Source organism: Camelus bactrianus, chromosome 14 (assembly GCF_048773025.1).
Source record: "Camelus bactrianus isolate YW-2024 breed Bactrian camel chromosome 14, ASM4877302v1, whole genome shotgun sequence".
Lineage (NCBI taxonomy): Eukaryota > Metazoa > Chordata > Mammalia > Artiodactyla > Camelidae > Camelus > Camelus bactrianus.
In genome coordinates, this window is record NC_133552.1 from 32731668 (window position 1) to 32752722 (window position 21055).

The 21055-nt window shown below is 40.5% G+C and overlaps 1 protein-coding gene across 1 annotated transcript in view; it reads right to left on the reverse strand.

Annotated features, from left to right (window-relative positions):
• Positions 1 to 21055, reverse strand: part of LOC141579801 (uncharacterized) — a 110903-nt gene that overhangs the window by 29986 nt on the left and 59862 nt on the right. The window contains exon 7 of the mRNA XM_074378633.1: positions 8241 to 8364. Coding sequence (XP_074234734.1) covers positions 8241 to 8364 — 124 coding nt within the window. The remainder of the gene's footprint in view (positions 1 to 8240; positions 8365 to 21055) is intronic.

Below are 21055 nucleotides of genomic sequence, written 5' to 3' on the forward strand. Positions count from 1 at the left end.
TCCCATGGCGATGGTCTCCAGTTCTCAGACACAGCGCTCTGTGCAGCCAATAACCTCCATTCGACCTTGATCATCTACCTGCCTCACTCACCAGGCTTCTCCATACAGGCAGGAAAGCTGGCTTTCAAGTGCATACGAAGCCACCCCCGGTCTAACCTGGGCTCTTCTGCAGCTTCTCCAGCCTAAAGGCAGCCATGAAAATGCTCACAGTTTGTACATGAGCCACACTACCTCTCTCCATCTGTCTCCCCACCTATACTACTTAGCTATGACCATTTTGAGAATCTTGGAAACAAATTTTTAAAAACAGAAAAGAAAGGATTCTGTAACAAGTACTTAATACTTACAATTTTAAATGACAAGTAACAAAGTGAGTATTTACAAACCGAATCTGCCTTCCTAGGTGTCAGTTTGAACAGTTAAAAAATTCAATAGCAAAAAATTCTCACTTACAATATTAACAAAAACATCAACAATAATCTGGAATAAACTCAAAAACAATGCCTATGTTGTACATGGAGAAACACAGGACTGTACTGAGGGGTAAAGTAAGAAGTGTGAATGAAGAGGCATCAACATATTGTATGGAGGAAAGCAGTTTTGTAAAGATGTACGTTCTCCTAAAGATAATTCAAAACTTACTAAAAAATCCCATGACAACTCTTACCTGTTTTTTTTTTTTTTTTAACTTGAACACAATATTTTGGAACTCTTCAGGAATAATAAAGTCATAATACTAGACAAGAAAATTAGGGATGGAAAAAAGAATAAAAAAAATCGCACTGTCAGATATTAAATAAATTTTTACAATATGTAAGATATAGCGCTGGAGTAAGAAAGTAAGATTGACAGAAATAAACCATGAAATCAAAAAGAGACTCTGGTGTACATAAGTATGTTTTACAGGTAGGATTTCAAATCAAAGAGCAAAGTATGAATTCAATAATTGTCTTGGGACAATCAGAGAATCACATGGAAAAAACAAATTCTATTCCAGTCATAATGACCACAAGAAAAATTACAGATAGTGATGTAAATATTAGAAGGTACTAATAACAGCAAATTCAACACTTTGCTCATAGTAATTCAACTTCTCCTCACTATAACAAGTACTATCATCATCTCCATCTTAGAGATTAAAAAATCCTACAGAGGAGATATATACCATTATAAGAAAGTATTTCTAAGAATAATATCAAAGATAAAACCCAAAAAGAAGACATTTACTGTCTTAAGATTATTTTGGGCCACAACAAAAATAAACCTACTGAACAAAATGAAAGGCAAGAAATGACAAGATAAAGCTCTGTGATACATGTTGATGAAGACAAGGGGTTAATGTTCATAACATACAAAGAGCTGTCACAAAGCAACAAGAAGCTCCCTCACTTAAATGTGTGCAAAGGACAAAAGGGATCATTCACTTTTTAAAAGTCAAATGGCTAATGAGTGAAAAATGCTCAATACTTTACTGGTCATCAAGTGCAAACTAAAACAATGAAAAAGCACTTTTGCTCATCATTTTGGCAAATATTTTTAAAAGATATTCTAGGTAGTGTCCATCTTTGAGAGAACAAACTGTGAGTGAACTTTTTGGAGGACGACGTGTCAATGGATATGTAAACTCTGAAAAACGTGTGTACACACAGACTGAACACCATTTTAGGAATCGTTTCGTTTAGAAAAAAAATCAGTTCAAAAAGATGTACTCATCAGAGCATTTACACAGCACTGTTTACAATGGTGGGAAGAAAAGCTGAAATGAAATCATATCCAGCAATAGAGAATTGGTTACATAAGTTATTCTACATCTTTTCATTCCCGGAAAAAGGAATTTCTAGTCACTTGAAAGGAGCGTGTGATGTATGTAATTGTCACATCCAGGGACTAAATTTCCAGAAACCTTAACTAAAGGAATACTCATACAAGATCACAGGAATGTTTGTACAAGAAGGATGCCAGTCAAACGCCCTTTCTGACAGTGGAAAATGGAGAAAACTTAAGTATCCACCATCAAGAAAATGATGCGGTAAATCAAGGCGAGCTGTGGGCACTAAGGGGCCGGCGTTTTGGCGTGGTTCAAGGCCTTGTCCACAGTACTCTCCCACCAAAGGTGTCTTTACACAAGAGACCAAATCTACTGCACATCAGGAGACCCCTCTATTCTATCTAAAAGGACCAGGTGAGTCTGGAGTGGGAGGACGTCTATGATATACACCTCAGTGAATAAACCGAGCTGCACAAAACATATAATATGGCCTTATTTTTCAATAAAGCATATATACACACACATATACATAGATTTCTCATATACATGTATGTATGTATGTGTATATATATATGACATAGGCATAAAGGTCATGAAATATATACACCACATTGCCAGCAGTTTTTACTCTCAGGAAAAAAAGGGGAAGGGATGTAAGGACCTTTTGGTACCACCACAGTTCTCTTTTCAGTATTTCAGTTAAATGTACCTGGAATTTAAAAGTTTATTTAAGTCCGAAGTAAAATGGACGATGCCTCCACAAGACAGAATGCTATACTGGTCATTAAAAATCATGCCAGGGGAGATAGAATACTGTAGAAAAACGTGTAATAAGCCGAATGGAAAATGGAGGTCTCCACACAATAACAGGCACAGAGTGTTCACTGGTTTTTATGACAGACGTAATACACACTGATGAAAAGAACAGAAAATAGATGTTAAAGTGTTAATTATTATCTCTGAGTAGTGGGACCAGGATAGACCCTTTTGTCACTTTTTTCAGACTTATTATATTAAATACACATTATTTTTCATCTGAAAAAAGCATTTTTATATGTCTAGTACCACACATTGAAAAAAATACACGAGTATTTACAGAAATAACTAGGAGACACGGCAGCAGCGTCACACAGTGTAGAACGGGTGATCCTGAATAACACCACGCAGTTACATAAGGACCCACAAAGTGAGAGCACCTGCTGTCACAGGGAGTAGCCCCTTTCTATTTGTCAGTTGTGTCTTCAGGGCTGAGGCAGTTCTGAGCACGGCCAGTGTCAGTGCTGGTGTCTGGATGGGTGCCACTGGAGGTGAGGGCACCTGCAAGCCGAGAGGAAGAACAGAAATCATCCTCTGCTTTTTCTGTCTTGTTTCTTTGTTACTTTTAAAGAGAGGTGTAAATAAGATAAACTAAATCTTCCCTACTGAAATTTCAGTAATGAAACCGTTTTTAAAGTGTTCACAACTTATATTCTGCCTATAACTGTCTTTTCAACAAAGCATCATATTTATTAAATGTTAATTAACTCAGTTAATTAACTCCCTGTTGAAACCTATTAAAGAACATGAAATGCACTATGGAAAAGCACCACGCATGTAGTGACTACCTTAGCTGTCTTGACGGCAGTGCAGTCAGCCCCCACCATCCCGTGGCCCTGAGCTCCTGATGCTGGTAAGAGAGCACGCTGCCGCCTCAGATGGAGAGAAACAGTGAAAGCGTTTTCTGAAATCTACAGCACTGACAAAACATAACTGACAAATCCAAGGCTCCTTTGAGGCTGTCATTTTCTGTTTCTGGCCAACACCCGTCAATGAGCAGAACCACCCCATTCCCGAGCCATGGGACTCACGTGGGAAGCAGTTTTGGAGAAATTTCCATGTATAGAATGTAACCAACTATACATAGAACTCTGAAAAATGAAAAGATGCAATACTCTGATTTTGGAAGACACTCAAAATATTCTCCTAAGCCTTAGTAGCTGGAAAGGATGGGCCTCTCCTAAGCCACTTATTTATTTCACAGCCAGTGAGCATCTCCCACAAACCCTGTTTCCCTGTGTCTGCTGGGAGCCTCAGGCACACTGTTGCTGTCGATCTTATAAGTCACAGGGCTGAGGCGTGTGTCTCACGCCTGCAACTCTCACACAGGCTCGCCTCCTAGCCTCACTGTCTGAACTTGGCCCCATTTTCTCACCTGTTTATTTGGTATCTGTTCTTCTGTAAGCTGCCTGAAATGCTTTTTGGAACAAATCAGAAGAATCAGTGGGTTGAGAAATGGACAGATGGACAGGTGAGAGTTGGGAAGACAGAGAGACTCCAAGAAATGGGGAACAAAGAAAATTTCCTATGCAAAACCCTCTTCTAGTCAGGGAAGAAAACCACCACGGAGAAGTGTGAAGAGGCAGGTAGCTTAGGACTGTTTCCTGGATTCCATGAAAAGTCACAACAAGAGATGAGAGGGAAGAATTATAAATAATAAAAGAAAAAAAGCATGCATGTTTGAAAAATATATCTACAATATGTACTTTCTAAAAAATAGATTCAAATCAGCAGGGCCCAATAACACAATCCTTGGGTATTTACAGAAGTGAGAATCCCATCTCCAAACCACAAGGCATCCCTTCGGAGCACTAAGAGTCTACACGGAACGGTCATAAAGCCGTAACCACAAAAGCTATGCTATCCTGCACTTACGAGGAACGAGCAGCTGTGCTCGGGCTGCCCACGCGCGTCATTTACACCCCACAGCACCTCTACGGGGGAGGGACGCCTAGCGAGCCCCGTCTCTGCAGGACAGAAAACAAGTCCGTGAGAGGGTAAGCCGACCTACCAGTTCTCCATCTCACAGGACTGGTCACTCCAGAGCAGGACTCAAACTCGGACCCACGTTTGTAACCACAGTACTACCGTGCTTTGTGTGCTTTTTGTGTGTATAATACATTTGTTTCCGGCCTGAAAGGATATTTAACAAATGTTCGGTTTTCTTGTCTATCTCATTAGCTCACAATCTTTATATTTTTGAATTGTACTCTTTTCCCCTGGAGAAAGGAACGGAAAGAGCGGAGGTCAGAATGAGGTGGGGCTCCATTCTTTATCTGTTACCTCATCTCATCCAAGTCCCCAACCAGGGAGAAGGAGCAAATGTTCTCCTCATCTTTTAAAGAGAGAGCTCCACTGATAGTGACTTACTCAACTCCAAAACCAAGTCTGGGGTAAGGGCACAGACAGCAACCAGAGCAGTATCACCCGTAGGAAGGAGAAAAGAGATCAGGGGAGGGCTCAGGGGGTCAGCCTGATTTAATTTCAATCGATAATATAATACCACAGACTAAAAATACTAGCATGCAGTGGATTGGCTCTTTCTTGACATCTAGCAAGTTTCCACAGCCCACATGTAACATTATCGTGAACTAGTGAAAGGAAGATTCCACAGGCAGGGAAAATCAATGCCACAGTCAGGCTGAAACCCAGGGTGGAGGAAAGGAAGAGAAAGGGCATAGTTAAGAAGAGGGGAAATTCTGGGAAAAAGACATCATCACAAGGACTCTCCAGCATCATCCAGCAATCATATAATCATTCATTCAAGAGAGAGTTACTTAGGTCCTATTTTGTGCAAGATTTTACACAGGGCAAAGCAAGAGTGCAGCGTCCTTGGTGGCAGCAAGTGGCTGGGCTATAATACAATTCTGATCCTGGTACCTTGCACACTTGTACTCAGTATAAAGGCAGAAAATAAGGTAAAATAATACTATGTAAACTCTACGCATTGTTGAAAAAAATTAAAGAAGACCTAAATACCTGGACAGACACACCACGCACATTCCTGGATCAGATGACAGCGCTCTTGGGATGGGTGTGCTCCCCAGAGCGATCTGTATACTCAACGTGGTCTCGATCACAATCCCAGCGGGCTCCTCTGCAGTAACTGACTAGTGCTGCTACTATTCATATGGGAATTCGAGGGACTCAGTAACCAAAACGTACTTGAAAAAGAAGAACAACATGAGAGGACTTGTAATTCTCAATTTCAAACCTTACAACTGTATCTCCAGGTGAGATTAGAGGCCATTTTTTAGTTATTACTGGGTTTATCCTTATTTTCTAAATTCTGTACAATGAATATACCTGTTAGAATAAGAAAATTAAAAAGTAAGGTATCTTTTAAAACATGCACACCGATTCATTCATTGGGAATAAAATTATTTTAACTATAAAGAGGTAGACAAATATCTAGTGAAAAAGGACTACTTAAAAACAAGTGTGCATTTACAATTTTCATAAATTGAAAATTGAAAAGCACAAAAACATCAAGTTTCTAGGGAGACCGGTGAAACATATTAATAGTTATTTTCAAAAATTCTAATTGAACAATTAAAACTCAAGAAAGGGAAAATTGTGATTGACACCCAAGTGCAAACACATGGAGAGCAAAGGCCTAGAAATCACAGTTCCTTTAAATCTGCTTCTAACTCAATAGGAGAGGAAATTCCTCACTGAGGGGACAGTGGAATCCCATACATAAGACAGGATACACAGTACAAACTGCAGTAGTATCGGGAGTGAATTTCTTAAAATTCTAATGTTACAACATTGCTGAAAAACTATAAAAACACAGACAGATTAAAACACACAGTCATATATATTATATAGAAACATATGAAGTCTGCTCCCATGTTGCATAGAAATACAACATATTTGTTCATTTATAGGCACTGATTACTTTATCCCAGGTAGAATATTTCAACTAAAACAAAAAATCAATAATACACTCCTCTTGTCAAATCTACTTGATAAATTACTCTGCTATGTAACCATAATGTGTCTAAGATAGATCTAAAATTATTGAAAAATCTTAGTATGGTTTCTTGAATTCTTCTCAAAATTCCAAGCTTAATTTTAAAATAGATCTGAGCAGTATTTCTATATTATCTTTTCCCCTGTGAAATGAACAACACAGTCTGTTGTCAAAATTCTGTCCTTACAATGATTCACGAGCACCGTATCCTCACAAAACTGCTGGACAGCAAGGCACTATCCAGACACTGTGACCAAATAAATGAAACACAAGGAAGACAGTGACCCTAGTCTGGAGGGCTTATAATCTGTGTCAACACCGGGTTTTTATTTGATTGGTTTGATCGGTTAGCAAAATAAAATCAATCAAGTACTTTCTTCTTTGAGCATTTTGTAAGTCATGACTGTTTTTAGTGTCATGAGAAGGAAAGACTTAAGCATGACTTGATTAGGTCAACTAGCAACAATCATCACTGGAGAGTGAGTAATAAAGAAGTTAACTGATAGAAATGCTTCTGCCTACATGAGACCTAAAATAAATCTACACTGATATCCGAAAGGAAAATGAGGAGATGAGGTTCCCAATGAGAAATCAAACTAACAAGAAAGCAAAAAAGGAAAGACGTTTTCATTAACGATTCCAGGCAGTAGTGGAGCATGGTGGTGAGGATCACAGATGCTTGGGACGAACATGAGTGTCTGAACTCCCCCAGCACTGGGTAGCTGTGACACTGATATTTCAGAGAAATTTTCTGCATCTCAGTCTCCTATCCATACACTGGGGACAACAACCGCACCCATCTCCTAGAACGGTCCTACGAATTAAGTTATTTTATATATAAAATTTTAAATAAAATACCTCAGATTTTAAATAATACCCCAAAAGCACAAGGAAGAAAGAAAACAGAGATAAATTGGATTTCATCAAAATTTAATACTTTGCTTCAAAGGGCACTATCCAGAAAGTGGAAAAACAACACACAGGAGAAAATTTTTTCAAATCATTTATCTGATTAGGAATTTGTATCTCCAAAAGAGAAAAAAAAAAAAAAAAAACCTACAATTCAACAATAAAAAGGCAACTCAATTAAAAGTTAAATAAAGGATCTGAAAAGGTATTTTTCAAGGAAAATATACAAATGGCCAATAAGCACAATGAAACGATGTTCAATATCATTATCTGTAAGGGAAATCAAGTCAAAACCACTAGGAGAAACCGCTTCACACTCACAACAATAGGTTATAATAAAAAAGAAGAGTAACAAGCACTAATAAGGACACAGAGGAAGCGGAGCACGCAGCCCTTGCTGGTGAGGACGTAACACAACATGGCCACTTTGGAAAACAGCCTGGCAGGTCCTCAGATAGTTGAACATTTGGTTTCTGAATGACCCAGCAATTCTGCTGTCTGGGCACAAACGTAAGAGAACTGAAAACAAATGTTCACATAAAAACTCCTACAGGAATGTTCACGGCGACACTACTCATCACAGCCAAAAAGCAGAAACAACCCAAATGCCTATCACCTAATGAATGGGTAAACAGTGGGACCCAGCCATACAGTGGAATATTATTCAGCAATAGCAAAGCATAGAGTACTGACCCAGGCCACAACGTGGACAAACGTTGATAACGTTACTCAGTGTGAAAGAATTCAGTCACAATAGATGGTTCCACTTACATGAAGTGACTCGATTTACATGAAATTTCCAGCACAGGCAAATCCACAGAGAGAGAAGAGTGGCTCCTTGGGGCTGGGGGAGGATGGGGAAGACGGGAATGACTGCTTATGCATACGGGGCTTCCTGTTGGGGGAATGAAAATATTCTAAGATTAAATGGGATGCACAATTCTGGGAATAGAGTAAAAACGACTGTATATTTAAATGGGTGAATTGTATTAAAACTGGTAAGAAAAAAAGCACCTCGGGCCAGTACCTTCCCTAGTAAATGCAAATTGCTAACTTTTATTAGAGGAAGAAGAAACTGCCCTCAGCATGAAAGTAGGAGATCAGCAAATGTGAGTTAACCTAAATTGGACAAGAGCATTTCACTTGAAACAGTTGCTGAGTGTACATGAAATATTCAGAAATAGGAAAATCAGTTTGACATCACGAAGAAGCATTCTGCTTCAAATGCAGATCAAGGATTCGGCAAGCCCAGCTGCTACAAATGACCAGAGAAGAAACCTGGTTCTTTAAAGAAGTGCCAGAGCCAACAAGGAAATAGTGGTGAGGAAAGCAGGCGGCCGAAAATCTGGAACAGTTTGCTACAAATAATTTCTCCACTGAAAATTCAAAAACAAAATGAAAGTGATGTGATGCTGTGTTGACCTCACGTGAATGGGCTTCCTCCGGTTCTCGACAGTTTTGTAACCCTGAATGAGAGAATCAGGAGAATCAGCATTGCTCCTGGGAGTCCCCAAATGACTGCCCACCAGCTCGCTGACCACCATCACATCTGCCAGGGTTGAATTGCAGAGAAGAGACCAACTTCTGAAAGGCACAGGAAATGTTGACCAGGGAAGAAAAAGCTGCAGTCAGTCCTGGGACAGAGGCCCTCTGAGCAGAGGCCAGAAGGCTGCAGGTGAACTGCAGTGCCTGTGGGACAGGAAGGGACCATGGGGGAACATATCCCAATCCTCTCCTCTCTCTCCATGGGGTAGGAGAGATAAACCTGCATCCTTCTTACCTGGAACTGTGGGTTGGCTGGCAGAAGTCTTACCGACATGGAATGATTATTCAAGTCTCTGTGGAAAAAGTCAAGAAATCGAGAGGGAGTAGGGAGCCAACTCCACGAGCCTCTCAATTGCACCCTTATTTATTGTGTATAATGAAAGGAAAAATTCATTAACAGTTGTGTGATAGTAATAGGAACTTCGGGAAAGACAGTATGAAGCAGAGATTGTAGAATATACAATGAGTACAAAGGATTAGTGTATCTTTAGGGAAGTCATGTGGTGAGGGGAACAAAGTACATTTTTAGACATGTGAATTACAAAGCAGACCACCAGACCAGCCAGGTCCTTGTTCTGTGGATCATAGACTATCTAACAGCACACAAGCTCAGCGTTTATAGCTGAGGGCCTCGGTCCTTGCTTTGCAACCAGCAGAGTGGTATCTAAAAGCTCAACTATGCAAGCAAAGCATTGTCTCTGCTTTTTATGCGAGGAGACTGGAGTGAGGATGCACAGGCACTTGCTTGCAAAGCAGTTTCTAAGCATATATTTTTCTTCTTAAAGTTCACAGGCGGCTGGGGTGTGTTACAACTTGTTAACCCAATCATGGGCTCCCACATGGAACCATTATGGAGGACACCCTAGGATGACAAATCCTGCCTCTGGGTCTTTTCCTGCCATCTTAAGCCACTCTAGCAGGGTCTAGGCACATCCGTGAATAACGATCCTACAGAACTACCCACACTCTTAACTCCTGGTGCTTGAAACTTAATTTTAGCTCTACACAACTTACCATAAAAAAGTTTCAGAAATAAAAGATATAATATCCCTTTTATATCTCATCATATTACTGATTTTTCTGATTGCTCTAAGCTGCTTCTACTTGGTAAAGCACATAATTCTGCAGGTGAATTCAGTAATTTCCATTGGGCATATCTAGCCAGTTTGGGCTCGCTAACTTCTATTGGTCAAATACCGATACACTTAATTGATTTCTTTGTTTATCAATTTCAGCCGGGAGAAGAGGGAGTGTCACTCTTTTCCTCAGCCCACCCTCAACCATTTTCTCATCAACTCAGGCCTCCTGAAAACAAAACAAAGGATTTGTTTCCCTTCTACTCTTTCCACAAAACCAACAGGAAACATCAGCCTGGAGAAAGAATTCAACACAAATGTTAAAACAAAAATCTATAAACCTGAAGCAACTTCATCTCCGAATCATGATACACAATGACATGAGAGTAAGTGTGTCAGGCACAAAGCATGCGTGAGCCTGACCACCTGATTTCTATTCTTCAAAGGAAGGAAGGTTTTCATATTTTTTATTATCATTCTTTGTCATTGTTTCTGATTATGCCAAAAAATAGTTTATGAAATAATTATGCACTGCAATAACAGATTATTATTTTATCAATTATAGAAGGCATTCAGAGGGGATAGGAAAAGCCACCTCTGTAAAAAATGCAAAATTTCTTCCCCTGTTAAGAACACGTATACAAAATGCAACAGAGAATTCAAATTCTTGTGGAGAGGAGCAAAAGCAACAGAACCAAAGCAAAGTCAATACAATGAGTTAATTCAGAATTCACTGGTCAATGCATTCAAATAATTTTAAAGGCACACTGCAAACCATTCACTTAATGATCTGCAGGCTAGAGGAAGTATTTCCCGCTTTAACAGACAACAGAAATCAATAGGGTGCCCCAACAAACAAGGACCAAAGAACAATCAGGTTTTTAACAGTTCTGATAAATCAGCATGTTCTAAAGATCAAAACCAGAAATTTTAAACATTCATTCACACCACAATGAAACAAGCACTTAAAAAAAAAAAAACAAAAACAAAGAAACTAAGCACATAGATCATGTACATAGATCAATGAGAATTTCTTGTACCGCTGGAAGAACAGGATATAGCCTTTTACTTGAAAAATAAAACTACTTTTAATGATAACTGCTAAAACACATTTCATCATTCATGTTGCCTTGAAAAATCTGAGGCACTTGTATCTGATCAGAAAAGCAATTCTGGATAATAGTAGGTTACAATTCAGTGCCAGTTTGCTTTAGAAGAAAAGAGAAAAGAAAAGCTACTGTTTCTCATATCCTGCAAAAAGTGTGAAGTGACTCCCGGCCTCTTTCTCCTCCCATTTTCTAAGCTCATGCTCCCCAACACTTCTGAAACAAGTATGAGAACCTCTTATACCCAATATACCAAATGACAAAAGAATATCAATTTACTTGTGTAAATATATACCTACAGCTTAAACTAGAGGAGAATTATATCAGAAGTCTATATGGAACTTATTTCTACCTTCCTGAAATCACACACACATACGTTCACACAGACACAGACACATACCCCCTGGATTACTGGGCACTTCACAAGCTTAGTACTTAGAACTTCTAGAAGATAACTTTGTAGTTAGTTTAAAATACAAAACTGTCAGCTTTTGAAAGCCTTGATCATCTGCTAAACCATCCAAATATCAAAGAGATCCAATTAGCCTTCTCTGTAGAATGTAATTTCCCTTGATGGCAAAACAGACCCTAAGAAGTACTGGATCAAAGATTCGTGTTTATCACTACCTATGATCGTTTTTAAGCACATTAACAGATTCAGAAATGTATGTCTCAACAACATTTATTCTTATTGAAAAAGCATACGTGTTCAACTGTCTATACAGAGACTAGGTCCCATGATAGTTTTTAAGAGCTATTTTGTGTATTGCAATATTTATTTTCAAGTGCAGACAAGGAGGGTGTGTATTACTCAGTTGTAGATCAACTGCTAAGCATGCACAATGTCCTGGCTTCAGTCCCCAGTACCTCTAAAAAAATAAATAAAAATAAGTGCATATTTAAAAATAAGAATAAAGTTATAAAAAAAAAAGCAGACTAAAAAGCACTGCAATCTAGGTGCTACAATTATACTAAAAAAACAAGTGTTTCTATCAAATATTGACTATATGCCAATCACAGAGACAATCACAAATCACACCTGAACCATCACGTGTGATTCTCAACAACCCTAATTAGACACGGATGAGAAACCTGGCACTGCGGATGAGGAGACGGAGCTCGGAAGATCCGGGGACGCTGACCGTCCTGCTACCCGTGACACCACGTCAGCCAAGGGCAAGCGCTGACAGAGCTGCTCTGAGGGGACATCCAGCTGCATGGAACCTTGGGGCACTGGGGAGTCCCAGAAAACACTAAAAATTGTTCAGTGAAAAACCAGCTCAAATATATTACACTGTGCCACATCCTTTAAAAAGGGAAAATGACTGAGACCTTTTTGATGCCTCCGTGTCCTTTCTGCCATCATCAATTATTTGCCCTCTCAGGGTGACCAGTGATGAACTGGACCCCATATGAAGTGCACTCAGATGGAAGAGCTTTTAAAGTTATTTTACGAAGTTTGTAAGACTCTGTCTATGCCTCACACAGGTGGTCATCCATCACTTCTCACCGGTGTGGACGTACCACCTGAAATCACTCCTTTCTGCTTTTTAAAATCCCTTCATATAATCCAGACTTTTCAACAGCAAAGAAGCACCTCAACCACAGACACTGGACAGCTTTTCACCAAACGGACTCGAACAGTCCATCGGACTACCTGGAAGCCCTTTTCTTCTATTAAAACCACTTCCAGGTACTTCATCATTTTCTGATTGGTGGACTTGGCCTCTGACTGGCCTACTCAGAGAGCTCCCAGCCTCACATCCGGGGGTGGGAGAGGACCCTGCTGTTGGGGGAAATCAGTGAGGAAGGCGGACATACTCCCGCCAGGTCTGCATGGGTAGAAGTGCCACAACGTGCTCAGAAATTATACCGTCAGCACCCCTGTGCTCCCATGGACTTGTTTCACATTAACCAAACTCATGACACACTGATGAAAGAAAACCAGAAACTTAACTTATTAATGTTACAGAAGACGTGAAACTATGAATCAGACTGAAATATCAGAGTTCAACAATGAGTACATTTTCTCCTCCACAGCCCAATCACAGGGAGGCAGTCACATGGCAAGCATGGACAGAAACAGAGCAGGAAGGGTTTCTAGATTAACTCAATGGACTAAATTTCTGTTATAAGAACTGATCTACGGCCTGGAAAACAAATAACGCCAATCACGGTGCACTCTCTGTGGACAGTGGCTGAGACACGACTATGAGCATCTGTGTAACTCTCCTTTCCCTGTCCTTTCTGGGCTAACTGATGTACAGAGGTACAGAGATTTAGGGATGCAGATAACGCTAAACACCCAAAGCCCATCTCTGGGAGCCTCAAACCAGACAGCCAGGGTTTAAATACCAGCTCTGCCACTTACTAGTTCTGTGATTTTGGCCAACTTACTTACCCTCTGTGTGCCTCAATTTCCACACTGTAAAACTGGGATAACGATCAAATCTTCCTTACTCGCTTGTTGAGAAGATTGAAGGATTCATTTCTGTAAAACTCTCAGAAAAGAATGTAGCACATTTTGGGTGTTCAACAAATGTCAACTTAATATCAAAGTGATTTACAAGTCTCCCTTCTAATCATCTTATGTGTTTCCTGGCTAGTCTAAGTCCCAAAGAAAATCCTTATTTCTCCTTTTATAAACTCTTGGGGAGCACCCTTCTCTTCCATCCCACCACCTGTTTAAACCTAGGGAGGGAATGCCTCCTAACCACTCCTCTGGGCCATGGAGAGTGCTTCTCCATTCACACCCCTGGCCCCTGGCCCACAGCTATCCCTCGTCACACTAACAGAGTGAGGTGTGAGTCCGGGGAGACAAGCAGGGCATTTGAAACCCTTCCTATCCCTCCAGTGTTGATCACCATTGGGAAGCACTTGGGATGCTTAGCTCCATGGCAGGACAGCCTTGTGCATGAACGGGCAGGTCCTCTCAAGGGAGGGCTCGCTGTGGCACAGAGCTACATGGGACAGGGTGAGTCTCTAATTCTGGGACACAGTATCATGACACGCATTTTCCGACAGCCCTGAAGTTCATGGAGAACGTGGCTTCATCAGTAACAAATAAGACATTTATCGCCTGCCTAATCTTTTGTGTCATCTCTCAGTTGGCTGCTGGAGACAACATGTGCATAAGTATTGGATCCCCTTAAGCCCCAAAATATATGAAGTAACAAAAAATTCTGTGGCTTAACGTTGGTTCAGGGCGACTGTGTTACGGTCCTGACTCTGTTGATGCTTAATTATGGGTATAGGAACTATGGAACCTCCTCAAATATCTTTCAGAATAAAACCAGCTTTTCTTATTTTCCTGTTTCTTAGTAATTGCCAAAGACTCTCAAATGATGGCTTCACACAAAACAGCAGCTAAAGTTTATGAGCCCTCTTGACATACCCACTGTGGTAAACACTTTACATAATTTCTAATTCTCACAATTCTACAAAGCAGATACGAATGTCCCCATCTCACAGACGAGGGAAAAACTCAAAATGAACTGACTCAGGCTCACGTGGCTCAGTGGCAGCATGTGCACGCAAACCCAAGTCAAAAAACTACACCCCTTCGTATATGTACCAAATCTCCTACCACCAATTAACACACAGCGGCGGAGTCAATACTCAGGGAACTCAATACACTTTTCAGCTTTAAGGTGCTCCAGAGGCCGCTTCTAGCTGTTTTATAAAATCCCGGCTCACTGGCTTCTAACACTGGAAGAAAAGACCGATTTTGCCATTGTTTACACAGCAAGTCTGAAATGTTCATAGCGAGATGACAGAATAAAACTAAAATACAAGCAGAATAATTTTTCCAGGTAGACAGACATAATGGACATTATGCTATTCTGAAGCATTAAGCAAAGGAATTAAAATAAAATAACGTTGTTTAAGCCTTCTTTTACAAACAGGAAAATTAAGACTGTAAGAAGGTGCAACAGCGCCACCTATGGCTAAAATGACCTTCCAGGTTGCCGGGAAAGATGCAACACAAAAATTGCCTGCAGGATCAGAAAAGAGAATCAGATAACTAAAAGCTTATGTAGCACATACTGCACTTTGCTTCGGGGGAAGGGAGGGGTATTCAGTATTTAATCTGATATTGCTAATACTCCTGAATATAAACAAAAGACATAGGTTCATGGAAACTCATCTTAGAAGAGGAAAGAATCCAGTCCAGCCACTTCATTTTACAGGAGGGGAAACTGAGACATGGGTTCTGTCCTTCTACAATTGGCAGCAAAGCTCTCCTAGGCCTCATCATAAACCAACAGATCTGTACTAGGCCTATATTCATAAAAGTCACTTTTGTATTTTTCCAACAGTAGGTTATCTAAGTATCTTGCAAAATAATTCTCAAAGAGCCAGGATATCATACAAGTTTGATGAAATACAAAAACATTTATTTACATAATAAAACAGCATGAGCTTTATTCTCTCTATTAAAAAAGTGACGTGTTAAATCAATGTTTTGATATTTTAAACCTGTTAAGAATGCAGGAAAAAAAAATCAAAATTTTGTTTAATCACAAAAGAGAGAAGCTTATTCCCTGAAAATGATCAATGTGGATTTTACTAAACTTCATGAATCTGGTCAGAATCCCACGAATTTAAATGTCTGAGCGGATGGTTACACGGCAACATGAATTCTGAGTTGTAACAATACATATTCTGTGTAAATAATATTCAAGGTCGTCTGATTAAGGCAATGTAACTAGTCCCTGTCTCACTAGAATGATACAGATTTCATTAAAACTTCATACTACACTAAAAAAAAAAAATGAATCCTTGTTACTTTAAATCATATTCAAATATATATATATACATATTGAATATGCATCAGAAATAAGCGACACTCTTTAGTATTCTGAGTTGATCCTTCTAAAATATCTGTCATTCTGACAGCACATATTTATTAAGCACCTCTTGGGTTCTTTGTATACAAGGCGTCTAACTCTCACAGTCAGACAAGTTAAACGATATTACTCAAATTTCACAAATAAGGAAATGTACTTAAGCCATGAAAACAACTTACATATTCACCATCAGGAAAGAAAAGAGTAAAGATTTTACTTACAATATTCACTGACAATCTTTTCTTCCATATTAAGACTACATAAAACGAATTCAGTCTTTGTAAGTATTTCTGTCAATAAGGGCCACTAGAGAAAAACAAGTAACATCATTAACACTGGTTGGACTTTCAAAGCCCACTTCTCTTTGGCACTATAATTGTTTTTAATGTTTTGTTTTTAGTGCTTACAGAGCACTAAAATAAAAAAATTAACTTTTTTTTGTAATTACCTGAGAATTAAACATTTGTGAAAATGTACAATTTTAATTTATGCCACTCTGTCTCACATTCTCACTTGTGTCTCTCCTTTGAAGGCCTCATAAGGCTGAGATCACTAAAATCGGCCATTTATGGAGTCACAGGAGTTCGGGTAACCACTCAACGGGAGGCTGATTAGAGGAGCAATTAAGAATGCATCCTGTGCAGCCTGGGTTCCCGCACCGAGCTAGCCACCGCCAGCTGCGTGTGATTTGGGACAAGCTGCTCCATCTCTCAATCCCTCAGCTGCAAAAAAGGAGACATTGATACCTACCCTCAAACACCTGCTATGAAGTAAAACGTGAGGAAAGCATTTTAGTCTTAGGTAGGTGTCCACTCAGAGCGAGTTTGGTCATTATGATGATGAGGATGGCTGTTAATAAATTAAGCTAGACCAAAAAGGAGAAATCACCTTAAAGGAGAAACATTTTAAATCAATGAGCATTTCCTTTTGGATGGATTGCAGAATATTCTATTGATGTTTTTAATAAACCAAGTTTTGTCCATTAATTATAGATTTACAGGTTCATGGACAAGTCTCCAGAAAAAGAATTAGAGGCCTCTAACCTCTGAATACTAAGAAAGTAAATTAAAAAAAAAAATCATTTGGGAGATTATACCTCATTTGGGAGAGTATGTGCTTAGCAAGCATGAGGCCCTCAGTTCAGTCCCCATTAACTCCATTTAAAAACTTTGTTTTTTAAGAAATGGCGAATTAAAGCAAAAAGATGGAGGAATACAGAACTTTTTAGAGACTCATCTCAGATTTAAGATGGGGAGAAAACATCCATTTCTCAGAGGAAATCTTGAGAACAATGTAAACTGGATCTGAGATGTCTAGTCTTCTAACATTATTCATGAATTCATATTACCAAGTCTTAAAACTACCTGATAACCCACAGAGGTGATACTGATCGTAACACCTGCCAACACGGATCGAGCTCCCGCTAGGACTGCTCTGTTCTGACATCTCTGCTCCTGAGGCCTGACCAGGCTGAGAGCACTAAATTAGGTCATTCATGATCATCTCGTGTAAGTCCTCCATTTGTGCTTCTCACTCTCCCCTCACCAGCCCCTCTGAGGGAAGCACTGTTATCATCTTCCCCACCCGCAGATAAGGCCACTGAGGCACAGAGACTAAAGCCGTTCCAGGTCACATTGGCATTAAAGGACGTCTGTATTTCTGCTGTTTTGCTTTTGACAAAGGAATCTGAGATATCAATTCAAGGGAGACTGTTAAATAGTCAAGTCTGTCAGGTCTTCACCTCAAAGAGCAGATACTGTAAATTCCTGATGTACGATGAGGCTGCCGCCACAAACTGACTCAGCTTGAAATTAATATCCAAGATGAAGCAGCGGATACACATAAATATTCACGAGTGTCAACTCCGCTCACGGGTCTGGGCCCTTCACTGCCTGAACGGGGGTGAAGTCCCCACCCGTGTCTGGGAGGGAAGCGCGGCTCTTCCCAGTCTCACCCAGGCTTCACGGGCTGTTTCCCCCCACAGGCTGTCCTCAACGATTAAAAAGCTCTCAAGATTTTTACACCATGCGAAACTAAAAGACATTTCTGCAGATGGAGCACTTTCTCAGGCTTAAACCTTTTTTGCCTACACTCAGCAAGGGGCAAAAAAGAAACATGACTCTACAAAGTCTCTGACCCTCACCACTCACGGGAGTAGAACGGCCACAGCAGCAGATGACTCTTCTCATTGCAGGTTGAGAACAAAATAAAGCTGCCCCCAACAACAGGCACTCCCAGAGACAGAGCTCAGCAGTCTTCTGCACACTCACAGTTGTGCAGCCCTCACCACCATCTATTTCCTGAACACTTCATCACCCCAGAAGAAACCTCCTGTCACTAACAGTCACTCCCTAATCCCCCTCCACCCAGCCCCTTCTAACCATCACCTGCTCTCTGCCTCTGCATGTGCTTTTTCTGGGCATTTCAGATCACTGAAATCAGCAATATGTGGCCGTTTGTGTCTGCTTCCTTTCACTTAAAATGTTGTTCTCAAGGCTTGTCCATTTTGAAGTGGTATCAGCATCTCTCTCTCTCTCTCTCTCTTTTTTTTTTTTTTGAAAACAAAGTTTATTAGAAGGTAGTAAGTACTATCAAAAAGAGTACAGCGGAGCATAAGTGATTGGGTTTCAAAGGGAAAAGGGTGGGTTGAACAGTCAGGGAGGAGTTCCCAGAACAGGTGGCCTTTTTCATTTTCCTCTTTATTTGTTTTTTCTTTTTTTGTCACTCTTACGTCTGAATAATGTTCCACTACATGGAGATACTACATTCTGTTCATCCATTCAGCAGCTATGTATGGACGAAGTCCAGTAGAATGAGTGTAAGAAGTGACTAGCATGGATGGCATTTAAGCAAAAGGCAAGACGTGCTTTCAAAAAACAAGCCAACAGAGGCACAAGGAAATTCAGTGCGTTTCTGAGCAAAGAGCATGCTTGCTTCGGCAGGACTACCGTGCAGGGCTGGGGCGGATATTGGCAAGAATCACGGTGAGGGAGTCACCTGAGAATACTCCCCACTGCAAGCAGCTCAGCCAATTCTCCCTCATCCTGTATTGTTAGAGCTATGTTTCTAGGTTACTCTTATTTCAAGTAATAGCACTTTAACTGCACATCTGCTCATCTGCATCAGACCACATTACCTCCAAGCCACAGAAAATCATTCACCGACCGGAGCAGCTCCAGGACATAACGGTGATGGATCAGGGAGTCTAGCAGCATTCCAGCCTGCAGGCACAAACCCCACATGTGCCCTGGTGATGTCCGGAAAATAAAATGCATGGAAATATCTCACTGCTGGTACACGACATCTGCCCTCAAATTGCCCCAAAATCATGCTGGCAAAGCACTACTCAACCCTTTCACTACAAAAAAAAAAAAAAAAAAAAAAAAAAAAAAAAGGTAAGAAGGCAAATTTAGGCCCTTCCATTAAAAACCAGCAACCCTCACTGCCAGTATCTGAGCTGGAGTGCTCCTGACTTCAAAAACCACCGCGCAGTTACTTTTCAAACGTGAAAGTCATATATGTATTCCACGTAGATGATATTACAGTAGGATTTTTCTTTTCAAAATTTCCAGTTGCAACATTAGCACAAGAAAGTTTATGTTTCAGCTTTAAAAAAAAAATCAATTATCCTCCACTTTCTTAATTTTGAACCTATTATTATTTTATAAATGGAGCTATGCTGCGTATTATAAACCAACTGTTTGGTTTCTGCAAATAAGACCTTTATGACCTCACTATTTCAGAGCAAACTTTAATGATGTTTTGAGCGGTGGGGCCTGGGGCGCTCACTAACAGCTCTTTAAATACTGACAAGTATGTGGTCTTAAGTAATGCAAAGGCTCTAACTCCGCATTAGCTCAGAAAGCAAAGAAACTACACCAAAGCCTTACTTTAACATTTTTATATATTCCTATTGTTTTGAATATTAAAGTTCTTAAAAGATATGATTTTTTTGAGAAAGCCAACAGCTGTATTAAATTTCCTCTCACCAAGAAAGCAATCTTTATCAAGAATAAAAACCCCTATAGAAATCGAAATGACGGGACGTTTCTAGCTAAGTGAACATGCAGATCTGAACACAAACCTAAATCCTATCAGATCTCACTCGAACGAGCTCAAGAAAGTCCTGGGCTACCCTGGAACTTAGCTCTTCTTTTCCAAAAGTTGGCTGAGCTAAGATCATCACACAAGGCAGGGAAGGTGAGAAGAGGAAAGTCCACCTGGCAGCCTCCATCTGTTTTCTTCCAGCCAAAAGTCGCCTCTAGGGTCGCCCCGCTAACAAGCCCTCCCCATAAGGAAATCCGGCATCCACACTGCCCCTGCCGTACCCAAGCAGTCCCGATGCCCCTCTCCCAGCCTGTGAATGGTCTTCTAATGACCTCCCCGTTGGTGGCACACTTCCCCTCTTCCCTGCTACACACACACACACACAGAGCCACGGCAGTCTTCCCAAATCACAAATTTGATTACATCACCCCCACTTCAAACCCTTCAGAGGCTCCCTGGTGGAATTCTAGCCCCACCCCAGACACTGCTCGCCCAGCCTCACCTCAGTACACAGGTCCCCAGTGACCTCAGGGGCCCCCTGACTTGCTCCTACTTCCCACTTGTCTCCAGGCTCATTTTGACTGTTTCCCAAGGAAGCCTTCCCTCTCTCCAACTTCCACAATTTGTTCCTATATTCCTAGAACATTCTAGGCTAAGTCAACTTCTGACAATGCTAAGCTCACAAGAAGCAAATACATTTTGCTTACTAATGTGGCTCCACCCTCTCTCCCCTAGACACTCAGAAGTGAGCGTGTTATGAATAAATGAATGACGGGGTGGGTCTCAAAGGGACAGACATACCTACTCTCGCCCGTCCCGACCCTTCTGTCTGTAGAATATCAGAAGCAAAACCAGAAGTACCTTTCCTGAGGGTCACTTTCTGATGACACCCTTCACTGCCTACTCTGTCAGTTCTAGTAAAACCCAAGCTCTTCCAGAGCCCTCCATCCCGGACTCTCTCC